We start from the raw sequence: 27,613 nt of genomic DNA, 5'->3' as shown, positions 1-27,613 counted from the left end.
AAGTTGTTTTCTCTCTTGAACAGAGATCTTATTGGGATTTTTATTATTGTTTGAATTATTTATCACTTGTATTATTGTTTTTATTGATTTTATGTAAAGCACCTTGAGCTACAATTCTTGTATGAAATGTGCTATATAAATAAAGTTTTACTTACTTACTTACTTACAGGCTGCACAGGACATTCGGCACAAATACACACAAATGAGGAATTGAAGTATCCTTGAACAAGAAAATACACGTGTTTTAACGAGGGGGAAAAAACAAGGTCGATAATGATAATAGAATTGAATTCATGCTTCAAAAGCATTCCTCCTTGAGTGTGCCACCTTGCCCTGTCTGGCTTTGGTTAATGGTTTCCACAGCCAGCCTGGTTAATGGGCCGGCCGTGACTGGGTCCATCTCACTGAGTCTGAGCACGGGAGCGCCTGTGTGTGTGTGCACGCGCTGCGCGCGCATGTTTCTAAGTATCCGTGTGTTCGTACATGCGTCTGTTTGTATGTGAGCATGCACGTTCAGCTGTGTCATAAAAACGTACGTGTGTGTTTGTTCAATCGACAGTACCAACGGAAAGGATGAAGTCTTCATGGTTCATGGCTGTAGTAATCCTTATCATCTGCGATCGCTTGAGGAAATCAGAGGCCTCGATTGATGCAGTCACTACAAGCCTGTGAAACAAAGGATGGAACTACTCCGATACACGCAAACACACACCTATGACCCTGTAAGGCCGTGGGGTCATCTTGGCACAGAAACTCGACAGACATTGTGTGTGGCCGTGTGTGTGCATTTGGAATAAACCATGACAACCACATTCTTATGATGTGCTCAACACACCACCTGTGATCCCCCAGTTCCCGCTAAGGAGGTCACCAGCTGTGTGGTGTGTGTGTGTGTGTGTGTGAGAGAGAGAGAGTGAATGTACGCGGAACTTCAGTATACAATGGCGTAATGGGCAAGGGTTCAGAATGGAAGTGCATGGTACAGCGAAGAGAGTTAATGTTAGGCTTGGTGACAGGGTTGGGGCTAGGCTAGGTGGACAGGGTTGGAGTTAGGCTTGGTGGACAGGGTTGGAGTTAGGCTAGGTGGACAGGGTTGGAGTTAGGCTAGGTGGACAGGGTTGGGGCTAGGCTAGGTGGACAGGGTTGGGGCTAGGCTAGGTGGACAGGGTGGGGCTAGGCTAGGTGGACAGGGTTGGGGCTAGGCTAGGTGGACAGGGTTGGCAGGGTTGGGGCTAGGCTAGGTGGGGACAGGGTTGGGGCTAGGGCTTGGTGGACAGGGTTGGGGCTAGGCTTGGTGGACAGGGTTGGGGTTGGTGAGCAGGGTAGGCTGTCTACACCAGACATGTCTTTGTGACCCTGAGGAGGAGCTGGGGAGGAGGGCTGCACGTACACTCCCACACCAAAGCCACATAGCTAGCATACCACACACACACACACACACACTTCACACAATTTACTATGGGAAATGTTCAGTATGCAGCTATATATATAACTGAGAGAGAGAGAGAGAGACAGACAGACAGACAGACAGACAGAGAGACAGAGAGACAGTGTCTGTGTGCGTGCACACATGGGGACGAATCGATGTGTCAAGTAAGGGTGAGAGTTGCTCCAAACTTCTGCACAACAGCAGCAAATGATCCAGGGGGATTGACCCAGAGCTTAGAGATCAATTTGCAAAATATCTGTTATATTTTCTTCACCCTAAACGCCCCCCCCCCCCCCCCACACACACACCCCAAAACATCTGTCTCTCTCTCTCCCTGGACGAAGGCTTGAGAATGGAGTATGCACAATCTGTAATCCCGAACCACAGCTCCAGGCAAACTAACTGTGCTCCATGACAGCCCCTGACACAGGAACCGGCCCAAACATCAACCAGGCCCTGGCGGCGACACTCTGGTGAAGAGACCCGCCCAGCGAAGCCCTCAAGCCAAAATGCTGACGAGGCAAACAACGTTTCCCTGCCGAGCGAGCTCATTGGTTGGCTTTCCGTTTCCGTGCGTGCGGTCGAGGGTGGTTGGCGTGCCAGGTGCCCGTAAACCCACCGGCACTTCCTCCCACCGCAGATTGAAGAGCGTCCGCCGGCTTTGGAAAGCCGGCGGAGCGTCTCGTTCTGGATGGCGCTGGCTGGAAATAGTCGCCTTTTGGTTTTGCGCGGTCTCAGGCTGTCAACAAACGACACCTCGCAACAACAACAACAGCTCTCTCAAACGTAGCTCTGTGTGGCGCGGAACATTCGCAAAAGGTAAATAGAATAAGATATATTTATCATATATATGATATATAATTTCCACATTCACAACCTTGAAGACACATCTATTCATATTAGAATGAAAGACAAAAGAAAGAGAGAAAGGCCGAGAGAGAGATAGAGAGAGCTAGACAGACAGATGTAAAAAAAAAAAATTAATAGCCAGTCCAGTATGTCGGCCTGTTCCATTTTGAGGGCTGGTCGGTGTTAGTGTGTGTGCCTGCCGTGCGTGCTTGCGTGCGTGCGCATGGCTACAGTACCTGCACAAAGCCGCAGGTCACATGCTCCCGAACATGGGCAGGCTGGGCCGGCTCTCGCGGTACATGTGCAGGGTGTATATCGTCATGACGACGGGCGGCCCAGACTCGGTCGCGGCCTCGTCCGTCACAGGATGTTGATTCGGCTGTTGCCAAGGCCGACGGGGGTAGTTGGCCGTCCTGTGGAGGGAGATCAGAGGAGCTTCTCAGAAACATGGCAAAAGAGGATGAGGGCTAGACATGATAGATAAGCTCCAAGACACACACACACACACACACCATCATCATATTGGTGACAAAGGGGCAAAGGGGCTTATGTGTTAATCCCCAACAGTAATGCCAGAAGTCATTCTTAGCAGTTGGCATGTGATCTTGTGTGTGTGTAGAATGTTTGTGGTGTGTGTGTGTTTGGGTGGAGGGAGGGTGGGGGGTGGGGGGGGCGTGGGGGCTAACAGAGGTCGATCTCTGACATCAGCGCTATTGAGTAAAACAGGCGCTAATCAGGGATTGGCTTGACTCTGTGTGCTGACATGGGAAGGAGAGTGAAATATACAAATCATTTCCTTATACACACACACACACACACACGCCGACACGCTATACACACACGCCAACGCTGACCCAAATCAGGAATTTCTCAATTGCGCACACAAACACCCACACACACACAGTCTGCTAAACAGTGGGAGCCGCGTCCTAACAAGGCCAGGCTCCATGGTTAGGGGTGAAAGGTCACGGGGGGGGGGGGGGGGGGTGACCTTGGTCCTCCGTGCTCGTCCAGGTGGACGCGGCAGGAGCGTCCGGCGGGCTGGGGACGGATGCGGAGCGTCACCAACGTCGAAGGGGACCTCGGCCCGGTACACCTTCACCCCGGGGCTGAACGGGGGGCTCAGGAGTGAGGAGGGGGTCCGTGTACAGCTGCCTGAGGTAGGGTCCCCACAGCCATCTGGAGGAACGGGGGGGGGGGGGGGGGGGGGTTGGGAGGGAGGATGACAGTGGGAGAGAGGGAAAGGAGGAGGAGAGAGAAATAAACATTATCCACAATCTGTATAAACTGTAAGATAGTTACTGTACTTTGGCACCATACTGTAACAGTGTGTGTTTGTCTATGTTGAGGGCGTGGGATGCCCATTATCTTCAATCAAAGAGATTCAAGTGAAGCAGATTCACACAACATGTCACACACAACTATGCAATTTGCGGCACAGGGAGTAGAACTGTTAATCACTCACAGGAACTGTCCTGAACATCATGTCCAACACACACACATACACACACACACACACACACACACAGGAATGTTAATAGCAGCACCCTGAGGTCTACACATGTGGTGTACAAGCCAAGTGAAGGCTTTATTTTATCATTGCACACACACACACACACACACACACACACACACACAGACCTGGCAGGCCTCCGGTCCCAACAGATCATCTCACCACTCTAACCATGAACAGACAACAAACTGCAGTGTGTTGTCTGTTTCATGGTGTTTTTCATGATGGCCCGTGTTGTCTAGCTTTTGTCCGGCCAATAAGAAGCGTCTAACCTCTGTCTCCGGGCAGAACGTGGACTCCTGGCTCCTCGTTACGCGTCCCTGTGCTGTCGAGCCTGTGGGACACATGGACAAACTGACACATCTGCCATGCTATACACTGAGACAAAGTTGTGTTGGGATTGTTGGATTCCCTCCTCCGTGTCCCTGCCTCTGTTTGGGGGGTCAATGTCTCCCGCTACGGGTCAGCGTCTATCTGCAGGAGCCAGGCGTGGACTACCTCCGGAGGAGTGATTGACACCACAGACTGATTGTTCATGTGTAAGTGGGAAAGGAGGTCGATTGAGAGTAATGTGTCAGTGAGTGAGTGAGTGAGTGAGTGAGTGAGCGAGCATCTCACTGGTTCCTCTGGCCGTAGTAGGAGCGGATCCCGTCCAGCAGCGCGGGGAGACGAGACGTCCTCCCAGAATGCTCTGCCCCGGCAGGCAGGGGCGGGGGGAGGTCAGCCTGGGGAGGCCCGTGGCCGGGAGGAGCTGATGGATGAAGCTGCCGACAAACACACACACACACAGCTTCTGGGAACACACACCCAGGACACTTCTACACAATCTTCCTTTACAAACTGGAGGAAGCACCAGTGAATAAAATCACTGACGTCCTCAATCGACTCCTTTTCAACGGGAAGTAAAGTTCATTCGTCGCGTAGAAGGTTTACCAGCTCGAAAGACCCTGGCGTCTTCAACTGTGTCTGGAACTGGAGCAGAAGGAGAATCTCCTCTTCGGGAGACGGAGGCCGTTGTGTCCCCGTGCAGCCACCGTACTACCAGAGACAGGAGACAACACAGTCCTCAGGCTCAGTCTGAACGTCGCGTCTCCGGCACAGTTCTGGGAGATGTGAGGGGGTTTGGGGAGAGGGGCGTGCGAGCGTACCGTGTCTGGGGGAGAGGGGCGTGCGAGCGTACCGTGTCTGGGGGAGAGGGGCGTTGCGAGCGTACCGTGTCTGGGGGAGAGGGGCGTGCGAGCGTCCGTGTCTGGCGGGGGGGCGTCCCCGGGGGGATGCGGGACCTGGCCCCGGCACCGTGCGGCGCCGCCGGGAGCAGGAAGTGGAGCACGTCCTCCAGGATGAGCTCCTTGGTGATCTGGCCGTCGAAGCCGGGGTCCTTTAGCCCCTCGAAGTGGAGGTCCACCTCAGCCTGCGGAAGGGACACACACACACACATATCACGGTGACCAGTTATAAACAGTAAAAAAAAAAAACGTCTGCCGTCAAACAGACTGAGGATGAGTGGCCCGTGTTGTACTGTAACCTTGACAACTGTCTCGACCCAGTCTGTGAAGAACTTTCTGGAATTTCTGGAGTTTGCGTTACTGTATCCCGGCCTCTAGTGGCAGCATGGAGCACCTCAACACGATTTAACGAACGCTGGTTTAACAATCCTGTCCTATCCATGAAAGTCACCAAAAAAAGAGGATGTTCAGAGTTAAGCTTTGAGTCGATCCTTTGATCAGGATCAAGCCCACATCAAAGAACAGTGGCATCTGGGAGAAAGGGACCAAACGGGAGCGATTCTCGGGAGCGGTGAAAACCAACAGGGGCCATGTCTGGAATCTTAGCGAGGGTCAAACCAACTTAAAGAGACTTCCAGAAAGGTCACTGAGTGTAATGGGTTTTATTACCATGACTAGGTTAATGACCCAGCTGTCTGTGTGTGTGTGTGTGTGTACACATGCAGGCGTGTGTGTATCCACCTGGGCCTGTCACACAACAGTCAAAAACTGTCTGCTCTCCCCCTATACAGTAATAATGAATCAACTTGCCTCTCCAGTAATGTAATCAAACACCCCCGTACCGAACAGCAGAAATATCCCTGTGGATCTGGCTCCCCCTAGTGGCTGTATTGAGTAACGCCATCAGAGGAGCCAGGCTACAGGTGGTGACGTTGGGAGGAAAGGGCACCCTCTCTCACCTTCACCACGGCAGGCAGAAGGGAGCCACCGAACTGCAGGGTGAACGTCATCAACTGGAAACACAGGAGGCATCTGCAAGAGAGGTCGCCTTCAGCATCTCCGGGGCTGTGATGGCGTCATGTCGACGTTGCGCTGTGTCTCCGTGAGCCAGGCTGTTCCTTGGCATTAACCACTGAAGCGCTGCTTGGAACTACGTGTATTAGTGCTGTGTACGACGTGTGTTTCACTTTGGATGAATGCGTCTTGTGAATGTGAAATGTACTGAGATTGAAGCCGGATGGAGGCGCGGGCCGTTACCTGTGGTTGGGAGCTAGGCTCCTCGTTGGTCGATGAGGCGGCACCGGCTCTGAGCACCTGACCTATGACGTGCTTCACTTGGCCCAGAGCCTCATGGGATGCTCGGAACCCAGGTGCTGCAGGAAGAAGGCCTTGAGCTAACGGGGAGAGAGAGAGAGAGAGAGAGAGAGAGAGAGAGAGAGAGAGAGAGAGAGAGAGAGAGAGAGAGAGAGAGAGAGAGAGAGAGAGAGAGGAGAGAGAGAGAGAGAGAGAGAGAGAGAGAGAGAGAGAGAGAGAGAGAGAGAGAGAGAGAGAGAGAGAGAGAGAGAAAACTATTTATTATGGCAACAAATCAACAAATCTTAATTAACATCAGAAGTTACATTTAGCTGTTTTTACCACATGGGGGCGGCACATACGCACGATCGTCATTCAGCATGACACCTACACATCGAAATTCCATCATCACATATGATTTTAATCTGAGGATTCTAATCATGTTGCATAAGGGTTTAATATGACAACCAGATTAGATGTGAGCTAATTCACGTAAGGGGGTAAGGGGTGACTGTCAAAATCCAAAGAATGTGCTGCATCTGGCTGATTTACTCACTTGCACACCCACGCACACACACACACAACACACACAAAGTGAGCACAATGGCACTGAGGGTCAGCCACGCACATGCGTGTACGTTTGTGACCATCGGAGGGCTGAGAGAGAGAGACCAGCCAGACATGTGACGAGGCCCAGATGAGGCCTCCTCACGTCAGCCTCCGGCAGGCTGGAGCAAGTGGACTAGGACACAGCCCAGAATCAGTCAGGCTGCAGCCAGGCATGTCTGACAGGACAGGGGTGCCAGTTTGTACTGTGTCTGTGTGTGTGTGTGTGTGTCTGTGTGTGTCTGGGCGTATTGTAATGAGATGCTAATGGAACCGCATTCTTTGCTGTCCTCCCACTGACGACCTTTGGGACCCTACGCCCTCCCAGGTATCCCCCCACATGTTGGGGGACTGGACCCCAATGTACTGCACACTCACTTCACTCACTCACTCACTCACTCACTCACTCACTCACTCACTCACTCACTCACTCACTCACTCACACACACACACACACACACACACACACACACACACACACACACACACACACACACACACACACACACACACACACACACACACACACACACACACACACACACACACACACACACACACACACACACACACACACACACACACACACAGAGCACCGGGCCCCGAGTTACAGAAGACCATCTCTGCTGTGGGGGCCGCTGGAACATTCGAAATAAGACGAATCTGTCTATATCTTTGATTGAATCTTCATGTGTGTTCTGGCTGTCTTGTGTCGTGAGGCCGCTGCCAAGCTCCTCTGACGGGTTAGCGTCGACGCGGCGGGAAGGCGGCGCGAGACCCAGCCGAGGGCTGGAACGACTAATCAATATCACATGGACGAGAGAGGCCGCGTAAACAAGTTGAAGAGAGAGAGAGGGGGGGGGGGGGCAGAGAGAGAGAGGGAGTGAGAGAGGCCAAATGAAAAGAGGGAAAGAGAGAGAGGGAGAGAGAGAGAGCGGTGGAAAGAGAGAGGCAAAAAGGAGAGAGGGAACGAGAGAGAGGGGAGAATAGAGAGAGAGATGGACTTCGGCTCAACCCTGCACCATTATGTGCTGCTTCCTGTTGATCAAAGATGGATATTTTTGTTATATATATACTTAGTGACAGCTTTGACCTTTCAATGGGTAACTACAGACAAAAAGGTTTTTACTTGTTATAACAATACGCTGTTATTCCATTTATTTTTGTGCACTTAACTAAATAAGTAGATCTCTAGTGGAGGGTGTGTAGTTAGCCACTAACTGGTTTGGACCGGACAGGTCATGTGAGGGTGAAACCCAGCTCTGTGATTGGCTACCTGGCTAGTCTGACTGTAACGCTCCTCTCTGGTCCTGACCAGACACAGTGGTGTGCAGGAAGGCCGTGAGTGGGTTTGCCGAGGTGACCAGAACGTAGACGTTCACCATGGCAACCAAGCCAGGAGTGGGGGAGGAGCCAGGAGTGGGCGTGGATGGGTTCCTGTGTGGGAAAGAGTCAGAGACTTGACAACTTTTAAAGATTAAAGACTTGGCAGCAAAATGTGGATTCTGTCCACCGAGGATAACTGACCAATCCTCTCGTGCCATGTCATGATCACCCTGGGGAAGAAGGGATGTGCAGGCAGATGGAATTATGGGTAACGCCAGCCCTAAAGAGACGACACGGCAACAAAAGACACAAGAAAGTTAACAGCTCCAAACACATTTGTTGTGTTTCCCTTGGAATCAATAAGGGGAATCAAATTGGAAAATTGAAAAGGTGAACGGACAGGGGGGTGAAGGGTCGAACACAGCATCGGGCTCGCAACTGTCCCAAAGACACGTCGCTTTGCTCTGTGTTCCCGTGCTGGCTGAAAGGACAACAGCCGTGCTCCGTGCCGGCTGATGAAACTCCCAACTGCTGGAAACATGGCACTGCGATTGAAAGTGAATGTAGCATGCGCGCGCGCGCACACACGGGCGCGCGCGCATGCTACATTCGCTTTCAATCACTGTAGTCTCTGGACAGGAACCCAACCTCTCCCTCTCATCCCTGGAGCCGTTCTAAGAGGGAAAAAATGCAGTTGAGGCTGAAACGGTTGGCCGTCAATCGGCTGCTCCAGTCCTGGTGTCCTGGTCGGGATCCATTTTTCCACCCAGTGGGGTTCTTGTTGACATTCGTGGAGACACGCAGCACTGGGTTCCAGAGGGACGGACAGGAAACCAGACCAGTCAACTCGGTTTCCTGAATCCACAGATAACCCAGAGCATGACCCCCCAACCAGGAAACCAGGACCACCGCTGCCTATCTTTAATTGTCTCTCTCCTCCAATCGCCTTCAACCTCCCTCACTTTCCCCCACGCTCCCTCCCTCCCTCGCCCCCACGCCACCTCACTCTCCTCTGCTCTCCCTCGACCTCCCTCTCCCTTCACTCTCTCCCTACCCAGAAGTCGCAGTTCTGGGAGAGGTTATGTGGAAAAACAAAACCCATTTGACCCTAGGAGCGGTGGAGGGGTCTGTGTTTGAGTGGCATTCACCTTACATAAGATACTGATGACTCAGCGGAAGTCATGCAACGGACTGGGTTATGACCTGTATCCCAGTCTGGGGTGAGGTTAGGGCTGCGTGTTGGGGTTAGGGTGCAGGTAGGGGTGAGGTACTATTCAGGGACCACAGTCCACAGTACCAGGGCAGGCAATGTCAACAAGCTGCCCAGAAGGAAAAACAATGTTGTTGAAGAGACGGGTGTGTTGTGTGTGTGTGGGTTACTGATAATCAAAAGCCTATTTCCTGCTTAGCACTAGCTTTCCCAGGTAAGACCTGCTATTGACCCCTAGAATAATAAAGAAGAAAAACTGGATCAGAAAAATTATGCTGCTGCCAAGTAGGAAACAGCCATTATCACTCTCTTTCAAGAAACCCTTTCGTGACTCAAACTACATATCCATCTTTTTTGAGTGGATCAAAGAGAAAGAGGGACAGAATAAGTGTGTCAGCGTTCTGTCAAATGTGTTCTATAGAAGGATTTTTCACCATTCAACCCCAATATTGTGTGGGTGTGTGTGTGTGTGTGTGTGTGTGTGGACAAGGGGGAGGGCAACTATGGTTTCCATGGTGTATATGGACCACTATATTCTTTCTATGGTCCTGTCCATTCCTGCATGTAAAAGACTTACAATCAGTCAGACTAAATACTATGTGTATCATGTGCCACACAAACCTCGACTCCCTGAGAGGGGAGACAGTGAGAGACGCCTGGCAGTTATGTAGCTCCGATAACACCAGCTGTGTTCACACCAAACTGACCACAGACTAAACAGACTGGACGCAAAACACTGCCAGACCGCTGCCAGACCGCTGGAGAGCCGGACTCACCTGACGGCCCCGGGGCGGCCCCAAGACGGCAGCGTCCCTCCGCTGAGAAGGCCTCCGCTAGCAGGGGGATCATGTTGACCTGGGGGGGGGGGGAGCAGATTTTTGGTCTTACCCTCTGGTGGGAAAGGAAGGGGAAGGAGGGAGGGAGGGAGGGAGGGAGGGAGGGAGGGAGGGAGGGAGGGAGGGAGGGAGGGAGGGAGGGAGGGAGGGAGGGAGGGAGGGAGAGGGGCTGGTCTTACCCTCTGGTGGGGGAGGGAGGAAGGGAGGTGGAGGATGGGGAAGCTGGTCTTACCCTCTGGTGGAGGAGGGAGGAAGGGAGGTGGAGGATGGGGGAGCTGGTCTTACCCTCTGGTGGGGGAGCAGGCGGGAGAAGGAGACTTTTCTCAGGCAGCTCTTCTCTGACCCACTGAGGCAGAGGAGCACGGTCCACTCTCTACCATCTGGGAGGGGGGAGAGAGAGAGGGGGAGAAGGAGAGAGATTGCGGTGGGCGACAGAGGAAAACAGGAAGTGAGCGGGAGAGGAATGAGAGATTGGTAAGCATCTCTGTATAAATATACGAAGCTTTAACCAAATATGGTTCTATAGCCGGGAGGGAAGCATCCAAACCTGGAAATCCCTCCCAGCTGTATCAATACGAAATCAAAGCAAACCGATCTGTACATCAGAAACAACAGAATCCTCCTGGAGCCTCGACAAGAAACACACACTTTGATTCTGTCACCTGCAGCAACATAAAACACGCAGGCACATGGACTGAGGAAGAGAGTAATATGTTGTGTGTGTGTGTGACAGAGAGCGAGAATAAGACTGAGAAAACAAGAGACAGCTTGAGAGAAGGAGGGAGGGAGAGATTTCAAAAAGAGAGGGAAAGTAAGAGAGAGAGAGAGAGAGAGAGAGAGAGAGAGAGAGAGAGAGAGAGAGAGAGAGAGAGAGAGAGAGAGAGAGAGAGAGAGAGAGAGAGAGAGAGACACAAACAGAGAGAGACGCAGGGTGGGAAACATCTGGTCTCCACCCGTGGCTGAGGGAGGAAGCGTGCTGGTGCTTTTGGCCTGTGCTCTGGGTGTGTGTGTGTGTGTGTGCTGCAGCAGGGAGAATAGGAGGAAGTGTTCCTAACAATCCCCATGACAGCAAGATACAGTGACCTGCTGCGTGTGTATCTTTTTTACAGGGGAAAAAACAAAAAGAGAAGGGGAGATGAGAGAGAGAGCGAGACCAGAGAGAGACATAGAGAGCGAAATAGAAATAAAGAATGATAGAGAGGCTGGCCATGGGTGACAGTCCCCAGTCTCAGAGCTGCCTTGGGCCCGGTTTGTCGTGTGAGTGAGTGTGTGGACGCTGAGGGAAACCAGAGCTTTAAACTAAGAGGCCATTCCCAACAGTGGAACGTCTGTTGAAAATATAAACATGCCCTGGAGAACGATTTCTATCTCTCTCTTTCTCCCTCTCCCTCTCCTCCCTTCTCTTTCTTCCCCTCTCTCGCTCTCGCTCTCTCTCTCTCTTACTCTTTCTCCCTCCCTCTCACTCCCTTTCTTTCTTTCCCTCTCTCTTCCTCCTTTTCTCTTTCACTCTCTCTCCTTCCCTCCCTCTCTTTCTCCTCTGTTTGGGGTGCCTGGCGTGTACATCAACAGGAAATGAACTGGCACCGTCTAATCTGCTGCCTCTGCTACAAACAACAGCTCTCTAAAGCAATTAGAGGTCATCAAGCTCAAGATCTGTTCAAGACCCCGTTGTTCCAGGAACCGCAACTGCCATTCCATTCCAGAACGTTCCCTGCTCTGTCGACGAGGACGTTCCGTAAATGGAGCCGATCCGTTTTCCTGGTGGCTCGAGGGGGGTGGGGGTGGGGGTGATGTCGTTGCTGTCACACAGAAACACGGAGCTCTGATGTGGGTAGAGAACCTGTTGGATAGACTCAGACTATCCAACGAGGCACAGGTGTTCCCTCTGGTCAAGTCATTATGTTCTGCCCCCCTTTGTTTACCTAATGGCCTGAAACAGGGGGGGGGGGGGGCTGTTTGATCATGTCCCCCCCCCCCCCCTCTCTCTCCCCCCAGTGTGGTCAGCCAACAACAGCTGTCAATCATCCATCCCAGACCAGACAGACACTGGAACCTGGTTCTGAGTCTAGACAGTAAACATGTAGCATGTACGCTCTGTCTCACAAACACACACACACAGGCGTTCTACACAAGTGTATTCTCTTACACACATACACCAACACACACCCTGCTCCTGCATGCACCCACCCAAGTGTCCCTTATCTCTTGGGCGTACAGGGGAGCAGCACACTATATTACAGTGACATGGGGCATCTCAAACATCTGCTCTTTGGTTCCAGTGTCCCTCTACTCCCCTTTGCCTCCCCTTTGCCGCCCCCCCCCCCCCCCCCCCACGGCCTCCCCCTTGACCCTGCACCCACCCCGGGCCCCGCCTCCTTCTGTTCCGACTGCCCCATGTGACTCGAGGTCGGTCGAGCTGACAGGATATATCACCATCATTCCCTCTGTTGTTTCCGGTGAGTTGGTCTCGTCGGTGCGGGATCGCATGTGTGTGCGTATCCTTGTCTCTGTGTGTATATTACAGCCTCACTCTGTAATACCTGCAAGATGCTCATGCGATTGGCTGATCACACGATTGGCTGATCACACATGTGATGGGGTGGGAGGAGCCAGGGGGTCAAGGGTCAGGGGGGGGCCCCGTGATCGTAAAAGTGGTTCTGTGAACAAGGCGGGGGCTGAGACCAGACCAGACCCTGAGACAGTTAACCCTTTCACCCTACAGACCCTCCCTTTCTCCCACCTGCTGAACATTCTCACACACACACACACACACGCCTGTTACTTTGCTCGCACGCAAAACTTATTGGGACTAACTGTCACCAGTGGTACTAAGCACAGACTACATCAGTTGAGGGAGAGTGTGTGTGTGTGTGTGCGTGTGTGTGTGTGTGTGCGCCGCCACAACACGAGTCAATGAAGCCATTGTACATTGTACCCTGAACCCCGCTTTTCATTACCGGTAGCGAAAATGAGCCTGTGTTTGTGAGAGAGTAGCATAATACCCCTACCTTCAACGACTGTGTTTACAGAGTGTTACCATGTGCTCCACATCACCGTGAGCCCTCTCTCTCTCTCTCTTTCCTCCCGTGTCTGCTCCTATCCCTCCACCCCTCTCCCTCTCTCTCTTTCTCTCTCTCCCTCCCTTGGGGTATGTCTGCTCCTATCCCCTCACCTCTCTCTCTCTCTCTCTCTCTCTCTCTCTCTCTCTCCCCCCTTCTCCCTAGACCTTCCCCTCATTCGCCCTCCCGGCATCTTCCACCAGCCCTTTGGCTTGTTTCAGTTTCTCTTCAGTTCCCCCACCCCTCTCACCTTGGCGTGCCCGCAGGGCCCCGCTGGTCTCGGCGTAGCGGGCCAGGCTGACCTCGTAGCCCCTCTGCTCCAGCACCCGCTGGTACAGCTGCACCTCCGTGTCGGTGGCCAAACGCTGGCCCGTCAACACCACCGCACGCCTCCGACCGGAGCCCTCCACCTGGGGGGAGAGGAGGGGGGGGGGGGGGGGGGGACGACGTTATGACTTGCGAAACGGAAGCCCGGGTCCCTGGTACGGCATGGGGTACCAGGAAGGGCGTTTTCGTGGGGGGGGGCCCGGGGTGAGGCTCTTTTGAGGTCCTCTCTGCCGTCATCGCTCGAGCCGGCGTCCTTCCGGACGCCCCCCCCTGATGATCTCACCGGCTGAAGGGGAGTGAAAAAACGCAAAGCCATCCCTTATCCTGGGGAAGTCTCCGCGTGTGTGGGGCAGAGAGACAGAGGGAGGGAGGGGGTGGGTCGGTGGGGTGCAGAAGGAATGAAGGACTGAGGGAGTGGAGGGGTGGTGGGGGTGGGGGGGGGGTGTGGCCTGTGAGCTATCAGCCAGAGGGAGAGAGCACATGAAAGGCGCTGGGGTTTACACTGTGCTGAGCAGAGCTGGAGAAACACCGGAATCACACTGTTTTGGCTGGGAAGGGCGGGGGGGGGGGAAGAAGGAGATGGAATGAGGATAGACAGGAAGATGGATGGACGTTGGAATGGACGTAGGATAGAGAGGGAGGTGAAGGGAGAGACAGAGAGGGAGATGGAGGCTGATGGATGGAGATGGGGGGATTGAAAGAGGGATTGATGGTGGTGAGGGGCGGGGGGGGGGGGGGGGGCTGTTACAGGGCGGCTCATTCCTCAGAGACAGATCTTCATTAAATCAACCCTGAGTGGTGGGACTGTAACATTTCTTTCCTTCCCCTCTCCCCACCACCCCGTCTCAATTTCTCTCTTTATTTTTTCTATCCGTCCTCTCTTTGATCCCTGCTTTTCTACTCTTCCCATTTCAGCTCTGCTCCCCCTGATTTCTCTCTCTCTCTCTCTGCAATTCCATGCACTCCACTTTCTTCATTCCCCCCCCCCCCCCCCCCCCCCGCTCAGTCCCTCCCTCCCTGCTCCTCCGACTGGTGCGGCGTAGCCGGGTAAACGTTTCCATGTGGAGGCAGAGCCACATCAAGGATCAGGAGTTTGGGTGGGGGGCGTCACAATGCCCTGGAAACGACTCCAGCCCCCCCGTCCCCGTCCCCTCCTCCGTCCCCCTCTCTCTTCAGGCCCAGATACTCATCTCAAACATGCAATTATTCCTCACTGCTCTGTTCTGGGGCCTGCCAGTCTGCCGTGGCCACGTTCCGAGATGCAAGCGTTATTATTTCATTATGAGGCCGTCCAAATGGGACCCCGGCCAACAACCATCTCTCGCTCTCTTTTTCTCAGCAATAACAAGTAAACTCCCTCATCCCTCCTTCTTTCTTCCCCACGGCACCACTTTTAGCACGAAGACAGGAGTGAAAGGGAGGGGGAGAGATAAATGCTGAGAGAGAGAGAGAGAGAGAGAGAGAGAGAGAGATGCACAGAGAAAATCAAAAAAGAGTTTGGAGTTCAAAGAAAACGGCACACAGCGACCAGGTTGAGATATTAAAATAATACTCCCTTAATAAGATCGAAATGCAATCATGTATAGATCGGGAACTGCTCGCCTGCAATTTCGTCTGTGTGTGAGTGGGGGGGGACACACACACACACATATTAAACACAAACACCGTGCTTCGTTTTCGCAGTGGGAGAAACGCCAGAGGGGGAAATGAGCTTGATATTGATCTTGCAGGTCGGCCCTAGTCTATAACTGCAGCACGAGCTGTGATCCAGGCAATAACTCTGGCTAGCTTGTAGCTAATTTGACGAGCAAAATGCATTTTCGTTGCGCAACATAGTCAGAGTAGTCGATCGTAAGTTACACAATGTCAGGTAACTGGGATAAATTGCACGTTTTGTGAATTTGAATGAGTGGCAGGGTATTATTAAACATAAAGAAACGCTTTAACGCTACAATTAGGGTTAACCTATTCGTAAGAGTAGGCTGTGTGTTGTTGTTTTTAAGACAAGGTTTTATATTTGAAGTTGCCCAGTGATTGATCGACTGAGATGAAAACACAAGTTATCAAAGCTGGACACGTGAAACAACCTCAGTAATGAAAGGATCATGTTAATAACTGGAGCTCATTTGAATTCCTCCACTGTGGGCTGACATCATCTTGGGAAGAAACTACCCAGGCACTTCCTCCATCACCATGACGACCCTGTGACTGACATGGAGCCCATGAGACAGTGGGAGGGGTGTGGCCTAGGAGGGGGCAGGGGGAATACAGTAACTGGAAGGGCTGGATTATAAATAGGCTGTGCTATCTTCACCCCCCCCTTCCAGCTCCACCCCCGATCCAGTCCCTAAGCATTGTGACCTTTGGCCCTGCCAACCCGTAACAGATACACACCACCACGGCCCACATTAGTAGGTATCTCTCTCACACACACACACACATACACACACACACGCACACACCTCCCATTACAGTTAGCCATGTCCATGAGTGATTCCATGAGTCTGAACAGGGTGTGCTGCCAAGCCATGCCCCACTACACGCTGCCAGGACCTTCCCGCTACGGGGGAGTGGCGTGGTGACGTCACAGCAGCGTTTGAGGAATGTCACCAGTCCTCAGACCGGGGTCTGGCCTCAACCCAGAGCTCTGCCTCAAGTCTACAACCAGCCACACCTCACAACGCGGCGCCCGCGGACGTCTCACTTGAACCGGCGACAGTTGACCCTCCACGGGGCGAGCAGGGCTCCGCGCTCCAATGCCGTGTGAGGAGGGGGCTTTAAACTAGCGCCATGCTAACTAGCGTTTGTGATACAACAGCTCACGGTGACCTGTTGTTACATGGGGTGGTCTGGAGTTACAAAGATGTGTTTTCCAGTGAAAACCAGTAACCCGCCCGCCCCCATGCAAACCATGTTGTTGCTCTGCTTGGTAACTGCCCACAGAGCTGGCAGGGATCGTTTTCCTCCTTTCTCTCGCTTTGTCACACTCAAGCACATCGCTCCTCCTCTTCCCCTCTCCCGCTCTCACTCCTCCATCCTTTTCTCCTTTCTTTGCTTTCTCAGTGTCCGCTTGCCTTTCCCCAACTCTCGCACCCTTCCCCCTCAACCCCTCCCAGCCCCAAATATGCCTCGGACTTAACCTCCCTGCCCCTCCAGCTCTTTTTACAGTTCTCTCTCTCTCTCTCGCTCTCTCTCTCTCTCTCTCTCTCTGACAGCCTGTCCATCTGTACCTTCCTCTGCCTCCCCGTTAGTGACAGGATGTGGCGTTGTGTTACCACTGGCTCCACAGCTAGAGGTCGGCGTCGCGGCTCCATGGATATAAATACACACACGTCCACTATAGCCAACCACACTATGACTCATGCACCCGACAAGGCCCTGCATCCACCAGAAACCCACCGAGTCGAGTCTGGAAAATACATTTCCCCATTAAAGTGCACCAATTCCATCCATAGAATGAGACGTCGTGTTAAGAATTCGGAGAGGATCCCTCTGGAAATGCGATCCGTTTCACGGAAAGTCGTAAAGTGCTCCCTCGGTAGAACGAAAACAACCTGAAGCACAAATCTGCGCCCGAAACGCGGGCCTACTTTTTCCCCCTCCTTCACACATAACCGTCTGAGTGCCTAGCTGACACAAAGCATGAACCTTTGCGAGGTACCCACAAACACGGCGGCCGACTTCTTAGCATACCGACGGTCGGTCGAGCGTGCGGGTATCACGCGTTTACAATAGCGACCTTGGAAAGACGCGAGCGAGGGCTGTCAGAGTGAGCACGACCCCGACTAAGGATCACACGGAGCGCCCATAAAGCACCGTAAGGTAATATACGCATCAGCGGGGATGAGCTATACCATCTGGCCGAATGCTCTGTCTAAAATAGGCTTCACTTCTTGACAACCTCTTACCTCTGTGCTCTTCGACAGTGATACAGGCTCTCACTCTCCTGTGGGTAGGTCGACAGCAAGTGCCTCTCTCTCTCTCTCTGCTGTGTGCTGCTGGGCCTAGCTCTCTCTTTAAACCTGAGCATGGAGGACTGAGGGCAGGAAGTCAGGGAGTCAGGGTTCATCCTGGGACAAAGCAGAGGGAGTATCCTTCACATCCTAGCGTCTTGGCCGACCGTGACCCTCCGGTTGGCTTAGAGAGTCTGGCTGACTGGTCACATGCATGGAACTCTGTCACTCTCACACACACGCACGCACACACACACACACTTCCAGCCAATTAGTGTCAAACTGGCTAATGTGGTTCCAGATCTCCCTGGCAGACGTGATGGTCCACGTTGAACACGCTTTACACACACATGCAGTCGGGTCCTCTCCTCTCCTCGCCCTAGCTCCTGTCCCCTTCCCCCTGCTCGAGTCCTCTGGCCCCCCAGTCTTTGTCCCTGGTCTGAAAGGGTCAGTCTGGGGCTAGCGGAGCCCCGGGAGGACTAAAGAGCTACGGTTCAGGTTACGTCACCCCCCCCCGATCTAACACTTCAGCTCCTCTCCTCTAACGCCGCTGTCCCTTACAGAGCTGCTTCCCGCTTGCCATGCCGGATCAACACACATACTCACACTTTAACAGCCAGTCACTCTCTCTCTCACACACACACACACACACACACACACACACACACACACACACACACACACACAGAGAGAGTTGAAGACACCATTTGAACATCAGACTTTCAACCCGAGACATAACTCCTCATTCGTATGCTTAAAGTCAAAATCAGTCATTTGAGACATACCAGAGGAGATGCCAAGCTGGCAGAAGTGTCATGGCCGTGGCAGCTAGAGCTTAAAGACACGCCATCAAACAGACCAGCTCGGACGCTCTTCTCCAAGAACTGCCACATATCTTCCTCAACAGGACGGGTCCCACGCAGTCACAAACCACAAACACACACACACACACCGAGGGGAATGTCTTACCCTTTTAGCTATAGCTATAACCTATAAAACTATGTTTAAGACGCTATTGCATGTGTTACTGTGGGAGTTCATTTGAACATGAAACACAAACTTGGGGTGTTTGCAGGAAGCCCGAACAGATGTCTCTGGTGGCTGTCAACGTTACGATGGACTTATCTCTGTCCACCTTGCAGGTACGCACACGCATGTAGCCGGTGTGCGGTGAAACTCACTCCTCAGGTATGTAACAGGCCACCGGCGTCAATGAATGGCTAGCTTTTCGTCGGCGTACTTGGTAGTGGTCGCGCTTGGGAAGTCAGAGGTGGCGCATTCGAGACCCCAGTGAGGGGCGAACATCGGCCCGATACCTCTGACGGAGCAAGACCACGCCTGTTACACGCACACACACCGCTAGGGTCCTTCTCAACACCATCACCACTCCTTCTTTCCCACCCCCCCTTGTTTATTTATTTCTCTCCCTCCCTGTCAACACTTGTCCTCCTCCTCTCCTCTTACCCTCTTTCTTGTCTATTTTCTCCTCTCGCTCTCTCAACGCTGTCCTTCTCTCTAGGGGTTGAGAAAGCCTGAGATTACAAGTCACATATCCCAAAATAAAGATGGGCTCCAGTCAAGGCCCTGTTTTCAATAGCCATCCCATAATAGGCGGTTATTCTCGAATAAGTGACCGGGTATCCGTTGTTAGGAGCAGATGGTAACCAGAGAGCTTTAGAGTGACCTGCCGTTTCTCGAGCAGCTGATCTCAGCCAGCTGACAGTCCCCCAGAACACCCTCTTGAAACACAAACGCGTGAGAGATTACTAGCCGCACGGCAACAATTAGTCTGTATAACACACACTCGCACAGACAAAGTACACTCTTTTGTCATAGCAGAGAACTCATTTGAACACGGGTCTGAGGTCAAGCGAAGCGACGCGCTTGCCGCGCACATTTGAGAAGGTAGGTGCAGCCTTATTTTTTACATTCAGCATGTTAAGTTTAGTGTTGATATTAATGTCAGTGTCAATAAGTCACCTGCTATTATACAGAGACGTTTACTGAGCTGTCAAGGGAAGAGATTCTCAGCATTGATTCACGACTGAATATTTATATCTGGAAACACTTGGACCGGCAGCCAAGGAAAATGTATATGCAACCTGGTCCTGATTAGTCCATACATGTGCCAATCATACGTTCTGGGACTACTTAAAGGACAAAGTAGACACGCCTTCCCATTTTATCTGCATCACACGCACGTGTTGCTTTAACCAATGGACATTCAGGTTTCGGACCAGTGTCTAAAAATATCTAAACAATAACACAAGCCGGAACAGAAACCATAAAACAATGTCGGAGGTTTAAAATGAACGGAAATTCAAATAGGTCCTGCAGTTAAGCCTACATGGTCGGTCATCGTCCAAGAATGAGTGAGCCTCCGGATGTTGTTGCTCATTAAAGTTAATTAAACTCAGCCGGTGTTTAGGGTTTTCGGCTAGGAGTGAGTGGGTAAGAGATAGAGAGAGGGAGCAGAATGACTAAATAGTGAAATTCAACTAAATTGTAGGGTACGTTCTGATCAAGCTTAATAAAACCAGATAAACCAAAAAGTACATCAAAAACATAGCCTGCTGACCGCAACACTTAGGATCAGATATAGGCTTCTTACCCCTCGTTCTCTCTGCAAAGCCTCCAGAGCGGCAATAATCCGCTGCGGTTCCTGCATCAGTTGTTCATCAAAGGCTTTTTTCGTGTCCATCATCTCTGACTTGTTGCGCTCATCAGACGCGGGTTGGCTGGACTTGAACCTGCTCCGCGCGACCACCAGGGTCTGGTAGAAGAGACATACCGCTACCCCCAGAAGCAATAACGGCCCAGAGCAATACCTACGGCGCAGCGTCCACAAGCGCCAGAGGAACATCCCCGCTTCTCTCAGAACTTTGTTGGCTATTGGCACAAGGCATAACATTAAACGGTGTTTACGTCCCTGCATCCCACTCAAACCACTGGCCGCTCTCCCAACCCATTAGACGGGTAGGGAGCGGTTACACTTGGCCAAACACGCACTTCAAGAATTCTAGAAAAAGACGGGGCGCTTTAAAATCCACGGGAAATATACGCTCCAACGTCTAACCTTTAACACAGAAGCTATCGTGTCCTTTCAGCACGTCGTGGCGGGCCGGGTTACAATGTTGTTTCTCTTTACCCGAAAGAATGAAAAAGTCAGTTGAAAAACACTCGAATAACGGACCTCATGACCGAGATCACACACTGCGCTCATCCGCGCTGTCAGAAAACTATCCCATTCCTCTCCTTGAACCAGCGCACAAAGTCTCCCGCTACACATGAACAGAGTTATGGAGTTATAGAAATAACTCCACAACCAGAAGCCCGCCCAGCAATAAACGATAAGAGACGTTCTCTAACTACTGAAGAGCTCGCCTGTGTGCGCGGAGGCGAGTCCACCTGGTTTGGGTTAATCCAAAGAAAAAGTAAACAGACGCTTCCTCTCCTCGAGGACTGCTAGATTATAGTGCACGCACAGGGCTGCTGCTGCTTTTCAGACGGGAACTTCAATGGAGGAAGAACAAGGGAATTTGAGCACGGATCATGCAAGCTTTGTCAGCGTAGCCGAGGCGCTTTTGGTTCTCGCACCGAAACGAGTTTTTAAATTCCACACGACACACGGAGCGGTCTAAATTCGCACACATGCCTTCTCTGTAGGGGGTCGAGACCTGCCCCCCTCTTCATTCCTATGTCTGGTGGAACACTGGTGTTCTCTGCTATTTGTGGCACACATCTTCGCCTGTTACATAAAATAAACTGGTAGTTTGAATTGTGTTGAATTACGTTAACGGCAACAGGGGCCAAACACGCAAAAACAATTTATAAATGTCAAATTTACGTGTCCTTACGCTGGCCCAAGTCAGATTCCAGCACAACCGCAATCACTAACAGGTGAACACGGCTATTAAAAACGTACAGGATTGTTCGTAATGAACGTAATGAAACAAGCACTTCATTACCAAACGAACCTGAAACAAATACAAAATCATTTAACATTAATTATAGAAGATTGCATCCAAAAACGGGTTCGCTGCAAAAACGTACAACGCCAACAACATTTATCAAAAGAATTTGATCATTTTATTGAGTTTTTTTTCTACATCTCTGGAAACTTGTACACACCATCTCAGTGCAGAATGACTAGTGACACATACACACACGTACACATACTCACACGCACGGTACACACACACACATCCACATACCAGCTTCACTTATGACTTTGTTCTTATACTGTATATTCAGAAAACTAGTTTTTAAGAGACTCAATGGGGACTCAGTCACACGCGGACAGCGGAACACGTTACCGGCGTCTCCATCCCAGTCACCATGAACACAAACACTGTGGTCAAAGTCATAGTTACATTTCAACATGGTTTAGAGTTCAAAAATCGAAAGCCTGGGAGTTGTAGTCCAACAAGCACCCGTGGACTACATTTCCCAGGCCAAATAATCATTGGCGCCCTCGCTACAGCTTCCTCTGATGAGCAGTTCTTGCGACCATGCGTGGAAGCAGGAGGGTGGGTGTGGCCCTCTGTCACAGAGGAAAGGCGAGCAATCCAATTCTGATGAGGGCATGTAATTGGGGCTGGGGGGGGGGGGGGGGGTTACTGGTCGATGGCGGGCACAAGAGTTCACCATTCCTCATTTATGCAGGGAGAGGAGTATGAGGAATTCTTTCCTGTGCCGTTTTTCCTCCATCCAAACCTCTTCCCTGAGTGACCCCTGACCTCTATGAAAGGTCACACAGGCAGACGAGTCTTCTCTGTGTCCACCGCAGGTCCGCTCTAGTGACGGGGTGGAGTGGGGGGGGGGGTTTAGTGGCAGTTAATTAGGAGATGGATTGGGGGGGGGTCTGCAGGGTGTGTGTGTAGGGGGGGGGGTCCTGGACGCAGGGGGAAGGGTCTCATTTGTGGCGGCTCCCTCTCCTCTTCATGGCAACGGTGCACTGGGGGCAGTACCACTTCCCCTTGGGGGCTTCTGTCAGCCCCACGCAGCCGTAGTGGAACCACTCGATGGGGCACTGTGGGAACACACACACACACACAGTCAGCCTGGCTCTCACCACCAGCAGTACACACCAGGACTGATGTTCTAGTGACTCATCCAGTCACTACTCCTGGAAAGCCTTTTCTCCGCTTCCTAGCTGGAAGACGTCCAGACAGACTGTGGCCATTTGTTGGTTTCATTTCATGCCGTTGATATATGCCATCGAGTATTTATTCAAACCGTATCATTGATAATCGGCTTAATTGCATAAATAAATGTTTATAAAGAATAGGATTTCACTTCGCAGTTCATTGCTTAAATATTAACATGTAAATATTGAAATACATGAAGCGGTTTAGTCCTTCTGTATGTAGTAGTTCAAAAAAATGTAATTAGATGACATGATGGAGGGTAGGATCTTTGGGGGTGGGGGGGGGGGGGGGGTTGGTTAGATAGGTAGGACTCTGGGGGGGGGGTATCCCCCAGCATGATAAAGTTCTGGATGAAGGTAAACTGGTACTTACATCCTGGTTATCACAGCCCACCATCTCTCCATAAGACACCTGGAAAAGGAGTGAGGCTCTTTTAGTGAACATGTGTGTCTGTCAGAGTGAAAGGCGTGTGTTTGTGTGTACACATGTGGCAGTCAGCCTGAGTGTGTGTGAGTGTGTGTGTGTGCGCACACGCGACAGTAATCCTGTACCTGGTTGCAGATGCAGTAGCGGGGCTCGTTGGGGTCGTAGTTCCAGTCCACCTGGCTGTTGGTGTCGGCCTCGGGCAGCGCAGAGGCCTGCTGGGACAGCTCCTGGGCCAGGGCCGAGGACGAGGAGCAGGAGGACAGCGAGGAGGACGAGGACGAGGAGGACGACTGGTGGTTGGAAGACTTGGTGCTGCCTCTGCAGACGGGACGAGAGAGAGAGAGAGAGGGGGGGGGGGGGGTCAGACGAGAGTTAAGACGGACCTTTATGGATCGGTCCTCGCTGCTCGGGAGCGTCTACTGGCGTCTTCGACAGCGTTGCCTGAAACAACGGGGTGTGACATCACAAGACTGGTGCCCTGTGCCAGATAGGGTGATCACGAGCAACAGCAGACTGACTTCAGGGATAACTCACAATGTGGTGAGACTAGCACCATCATGCTATGATGCCTTCATAGTCACCCTGGTGGTCCTCTGAGCGAGCTGGTGTGTGTGTGTGTGTGTGTGTGTGTGTGTGTGTGTGTGTGTGTGTGTGAGAGAGCGTGTATACAGTATGCGGCTGTGTGTGTGTGCGCGCGTCTTACTTGGTCTTGCGCCCCCCCCCGCGGGAGTCGGAGGAGGCGGTGGCGGGGGCGAGGGTCTGGGTGAGGGTGTTGGCCAGGGCGGAGGAGGAGTAGCCGGCCGTGTCCCGGGACAGGGAGAACTCCCGGTTCAGCTGGAAGTCGCTGTTCTTGATGGCCTCGTAGCTGGCCTTCAGACTGGACGTCCTCCTGCCCTCCTTCATCTGGGACACACACACACGCACAGTATGAAGAGGTACAACAGTCAGAGAAAAAAAACCCTGTCCTGCGTTGAGCAGCACCCAGTCAGGTAGTTGTGCGTGTGTTACCTGTGCGGTGGCCTGCACGGCCTGTGCTGCTGCCATGGTGATGGCCCCTGCCCCGGCCCCGGCCCCGCTGGACAGAGAGCTGAGGTTGTAGGAGACCAGGGGCTGCCCTGAGTTCACACTGTACACGTTGTTAGTGGCTGAGGACGTGCTGTTGGTGCGGCAGCCTGGGGGGGAGGGGGGGGCAGGATAGAAATGAGGGGGGCAAACGAGCGAGAGAGGGAGAGAAGGGGGGTGAGGGCGTGGACAGGAAAAGACAAGGAAGCCAGTGAGTCAATGACACAGCAAGAAAGTGTAAACTGAATTGAATTGAACACAGCCAGTGCAGTGTATGTGAATGTGTGTGAATGTGTGTGAATGTGTGTGAATGTGTGTGGCGTTACCTGGCGTGTTCTCCTTGGAGGCGTCTGATGTGAGCGTGGAGAGCAGGGCTTCAGATTTGAACTTCTTCTCAGGGACGTGTTCTGTGGTGTGGTGTGTTGGCGTGGTGTATTTCCTCTCTGTCACACACACACACACACACACGACAGTGCTTGGTAAGCCTGGCGATCTAATATGCATCTATCTAAAAACAGCATGACGTGGACCCGATTTAGAAAACAACATCCAGACCTGATGACCCTGTCTGGGTGCGTGTGTGTTTGGACTTTGCGGATGTGTGTGTCCTTACTTTCCACTGTGGTGTGTGAGTGGACGTGGTGGTTGTTGACCGGCTGAGAGGGACTGTCCATCTCTAGGGAACCTGTTGGGGAGGGGGGGGAAGAGAGAGAGACACAATAATCATCCATCTTTTTTCTTCAATTCTTTGCAGTAGTTCCAGTGAGACCGTGTTTTCTCCATGGACAGGCAGACATAACAGGGAAGAGAGTGCTGGAGTCAGGACTGGGAGAGATCTGGAGTGGACTGTTCAGTCACAAGAGGGGTGTCAGGGCACCAAGTGAGGGATTGCGAGACCAACACCGCCCCCTAGCGGAGGTGCGCATATCCACACACCGACACACGGCCCACAAACCCCCTTTCACCAAGAACACATGGCCCACGGCGAGTCCGGAACTCCGGTCGGTCAAATAGGAACGGGTGTAGTGGGGAGCGTGATTGACAGCCGGCCGAGGGCGGGGCTCAGGTGAGGGCGGGGCTCAGGTGTGGGTGATTGACAGCCGCCACTCACGTCTCTCCAGGATCTCGGTGATGCCGGCGTTGTCGGCCTCCAGCTCCATCTTGAACTTGGCCAGCTCCTGGTCCAGCTTCCTCAGGTGACGGTCCACCTGTGACCACACCACAGCCCCGTCAGCGCTCAGTACAGCCCCCCACCGTGGTTCACACCCACACTACACATCCCAGCCCCCCACAGCGTAAAAAGCCTCGCAGGCAACACGCAACGGGTGAGGTGCATGACCGGCCGAGACGTGCCAGGTTGTCTGTGGTGCTGTGCTGCCGCCTAGTGGGCTGAAGAAAACATGGCACGGTGGTGGCTTTACGAAATCCCATTCGTCCCGTAAAACAGAGCATCTCTGGACTGCGAGTGTGCCTCTCATGCTTCTAAACCGACTGCATCCAAACAGATAACCCGTGCAACTAACAGGATCCAGCAGAAACACCAACTTTTCCCCCTTACCAGATCGTAAATCTGATTGGCCAGCTGTACTTTTTCGTCTGCGTCTTCCAAGGCTTTATAATAGTCCTGGAGGAGGGAGACACAGCAGCAGCTATGAATAATGACATTCATCTGAGCGCGTCGCAGTGCGTTTACGACGGCAAAAATATGCATCGGTATAACATCGGTGTCAACAGCTTTTCCCAGATTAAAAATGGTCTTAACACAGAATTCCAGCGCATTCTGCCCATGTGTTTTAGGAGTGCGTGTGTGTGTGTGGTGAAGGTTAATGACACCGGGTACCTTTTTGATCACCTCCATCTGTTCCTCCCTCCACTCGGGCTTGTTTTTCTTAGCGTTGACGAAAAACTCGTTAACCCTCTGCTCCAACTGGTCCATTGCATCTAAGACACGATGAAACAGTGAGTTTCGGACATGGATAGGCGTGTGGGCTTCAGGGCTAGAGTGGATGAGAACACACTGCTCCAGACCAGTAAATGCCGGTCTCTGTGCGAGCTTTCAATCCGGCACATCTGTACAATGCAATTCTAGTTTTTAATTGGGGTGGTCAGGTGGCTGAGCGGTTAGGGAATCGGGCTATTGATCGGAAGGTAGCCGGTTCGATTCCCAGCTGTGCAAAATGACGTTGTGTCCTTGGGCAAGGCACTTCACCCTACTTGCCTTAGGGGGAATGTCCCTGTACTTACTGTAACTCGCTCTGGATAAGAGCGTCTGCTAAATGACTAAATGTAAACGTAATTGCAAGTGCTTGTAAGTTTGACTTATCTGAAACTAAGAGTGCAAATGCCAAATATAATTACAATCGGGTTGTTTTTCTATCTATAATGTATGACATGTTATCTTTTTATTTGTATTTTGAAATTTATTAATTTCATTATTACTGATCTTACAGTAATACCTATCTGATATACTCATATACCCAGATATATTTTGCTGCAACTCTGCTGTTGCAGCAATGCCATGTATGTTTTTCTACTTTGTATCTGTACAACTGGATGTAACAATAAACTAGATTGATTAAAAATAATGTATCCAACTTATGCCAGCTAGCTATAGTTTCAGACGTTCAGCTTCTTGTTTACCATCTAAATGAGCAATCTAGCTTCTTCATAAAAAATAGTTAATAACGTGCAAAACGTGTATGACTTCCAAACAACACTATTAAGTTAACTAGCCTACTCGTAGAAATACTATGGAAGCTGCAGCGCTTTGTTGGGTGCCGGTACTGAGTGTGGGTGTGACTCGTGCATGCCGCTTACTTTGAACTTGCAGGTCCATCTCCCTCATTTCCGTAAACCTGTCGCGGAGATCCATGGGTAGCTGCTCGATCACTGCCAGGGAGAAGAAAAAGCCAATTCACCAGCTAGCATTGCTAGGCTAACAGACCGAACGCGCGAGCTCGAAATTAACGCACACTAAAATGATTAAATGCACCATTTGCGACACTCGTGTAACGTGTGGATTGTATACTCACTTTCGAGATAATCCTCTAGGTACAGCATCTTGGCAAATGCGATGTTTTTAACGTTTATTAGAAGAATTTGGGTCTTTCAATATGGCGCCGCCAGCCGCTGTTTCACGAACAAAAAAATGTCCACTGACAAACGGAGGTCAGAGAACATGACGTAATCAACACATCGTAGTATTATTGGCCAAGCATGAAAATGCGTAGACATCGACTTCTAACTACGAAGCATTGTGGTACTTGTAGTTCATTGGATTGCAAAATTGGAACCTGGATAAAAAGACTGCACTTGCTAAAAAGAAATAATGCAACTTTACTAAAGATT

At 51.8% G+C, this 27,613-nt stretch overlaps 2 protein-coding genes across 6 annotated transcripts in view; both read right to left on the bottom strand.

The window, feature by feature from the left end:
- cped1 (cadherin-like and PC-esterase domain containing 1) overlaps positions 1-20,987 on the bottom strand; it is a 37,220-nt gene extending 16,233 nt beyond the window's left edge. The window contains 21 exon segments of the mRNA XM_067255013.1: positions 2,515-2,543; positions 2,546-2,644; positions 2,647-2,677; positions 2,679-2,691; positions 3,270-3,343; positions 3,345-3,407; positions 3,409-3,457; positions 3,744-3,753; positions 4,064-4,125; positions 4,410-4,555; positions 4,725-4,829; positions 5,005-5,202; positions 5,977-6,082; positions 6,240-6,390; positions 8,207-8,237; positions 8,239-8,353; positions 8,444-8,522; positions 10,229-10,307; positions 10,574-10,668; positions 13,598-13,757; positions 20,239-20,987. Of these exon segments, the coding sequence (XP_067111114.1) occupies positions 2,515-2,543; positions 2,546-2,644; positions 2,647-2,677; positions 2,679-2,691; positions 3,270-3,343; positions 3,345-3,407; positions 3,409-3,457; positions 3,744-3,753; positions 4,064-4,125; positions 4,410-4,555; positions 4,725-4,829; positions 5,005-5,202; positions 5,977-6,082; positions 6,240-6,390; positions 8,207-8,237; positions 8,239-8,353; positions 8,444-8,522; positions 10,229-10,307; positions 10,574-10,668; positions 13,598-13,757; positions 20,239-20,562 (2,019 nt within the window). The 5' untranslated portion in view covers positions 20,563-20,987.
- A 1,367-nt stretch (positions 20,988-22,354) lies between these two features.
- On the bottom strand, positions 22,355-27,412 carry LOC136959837 (inhibitor of growth protein 3). 5 transcript variants are annotated; one of them, XM_067254034.1, is made up of 12 exons: positions 27,298-27,412; positions 27,083-27,154; positions 26,106-26,206; positions 25,824-25,889; positions 25,377-25,473; positions 24,879-24,950; positions 24,592-24,708; positions 24,212-24,375; positions 23,907-24,106; positions 23,329-23,521; positions 23,150-23,188; positions 22,355-22,659 (listed from the first exon to the last, which is right to left on the bottom strand). In XM_067254034.1, the coding sequence occupies exons 1-12, from the start codon at positions 27,323-27,325 to the stop codon at positions 22,543-22,545; spliced, it is 1,266 nt and encodes a 421-aa protein (XP_067110135.1). In that variant the 5' UTR covers positions 27,326-27,412; the 3' UTR covers positions 22,355-22,542. The 5 variants fall into 5 exon arrangements, 3 of the variants coding, with proteins under 3 accessions (XP_067110135.1, XP_067110136.1, XP_067110137.1); XM_067254035.1 differs by lacking the exons at positions 22,355-22,659; positions 23,150-23,188; positions 23,329-23,521 and adding an exon at positions 23,558-23,681; XM_067254036.1 differs by lacking the exons at positions 22,355-22,659; positions 23,150-23,188; positions 23,329-23,521; positions 23,907-24,106; positions 24,212-24,375 and having other exon boundaries at positions 24,668-24,773.
- Positions 27,413-27,613: the final 201 nt, after the last annotated feature.

Source organism: Osmerus mordax, chromosome 17 (genome assembly GCF_038355195.1).
Source record: "Osmerus mordax isolate fOsmMor3 chromosome 17, fOsmMor3.pri, whole genome shotgun sequence".
Classification (NCBI taxonomy): domain Eukaryota; kingdom Metazoa; phylum Chordata; class Actinopteri; order Osmeriformes; family Osmeridae; genus Osmerus; species Osmerus mordax.
The sequence above is the reverse complement of the archived record's forward strand: the minus strand, read 5'-3'. Positions and strand labels throughout refer to the sequence as shown.

What these genes read in the sequence shown, in the direction of transcription:
- LOC136959837 (XM_067254034.1), bottom strand. Translation starts at nt 27,325, where the DNA reads ATGCTGTACCTAGAGGATTATCTCGAAA. An exon ending in CACCGAGATCCTGGAGAGAC is followed by an intron (nt 24,951 to 25,376) that starts GTGAGTGGCGGC and finishes CCTCCCCAACAG; the next exon opens with GTTCCCTAGAGATGGACAGT. An exon ending in GCTACTGCATCTGCAACCAG is followed by an intron (nt 23,189 to 23,328) that starts GTACAGGATTAC and finishes CTCCTTTTCCAG; the next exon opens with GTGTCTTATGGAGAGATGGT.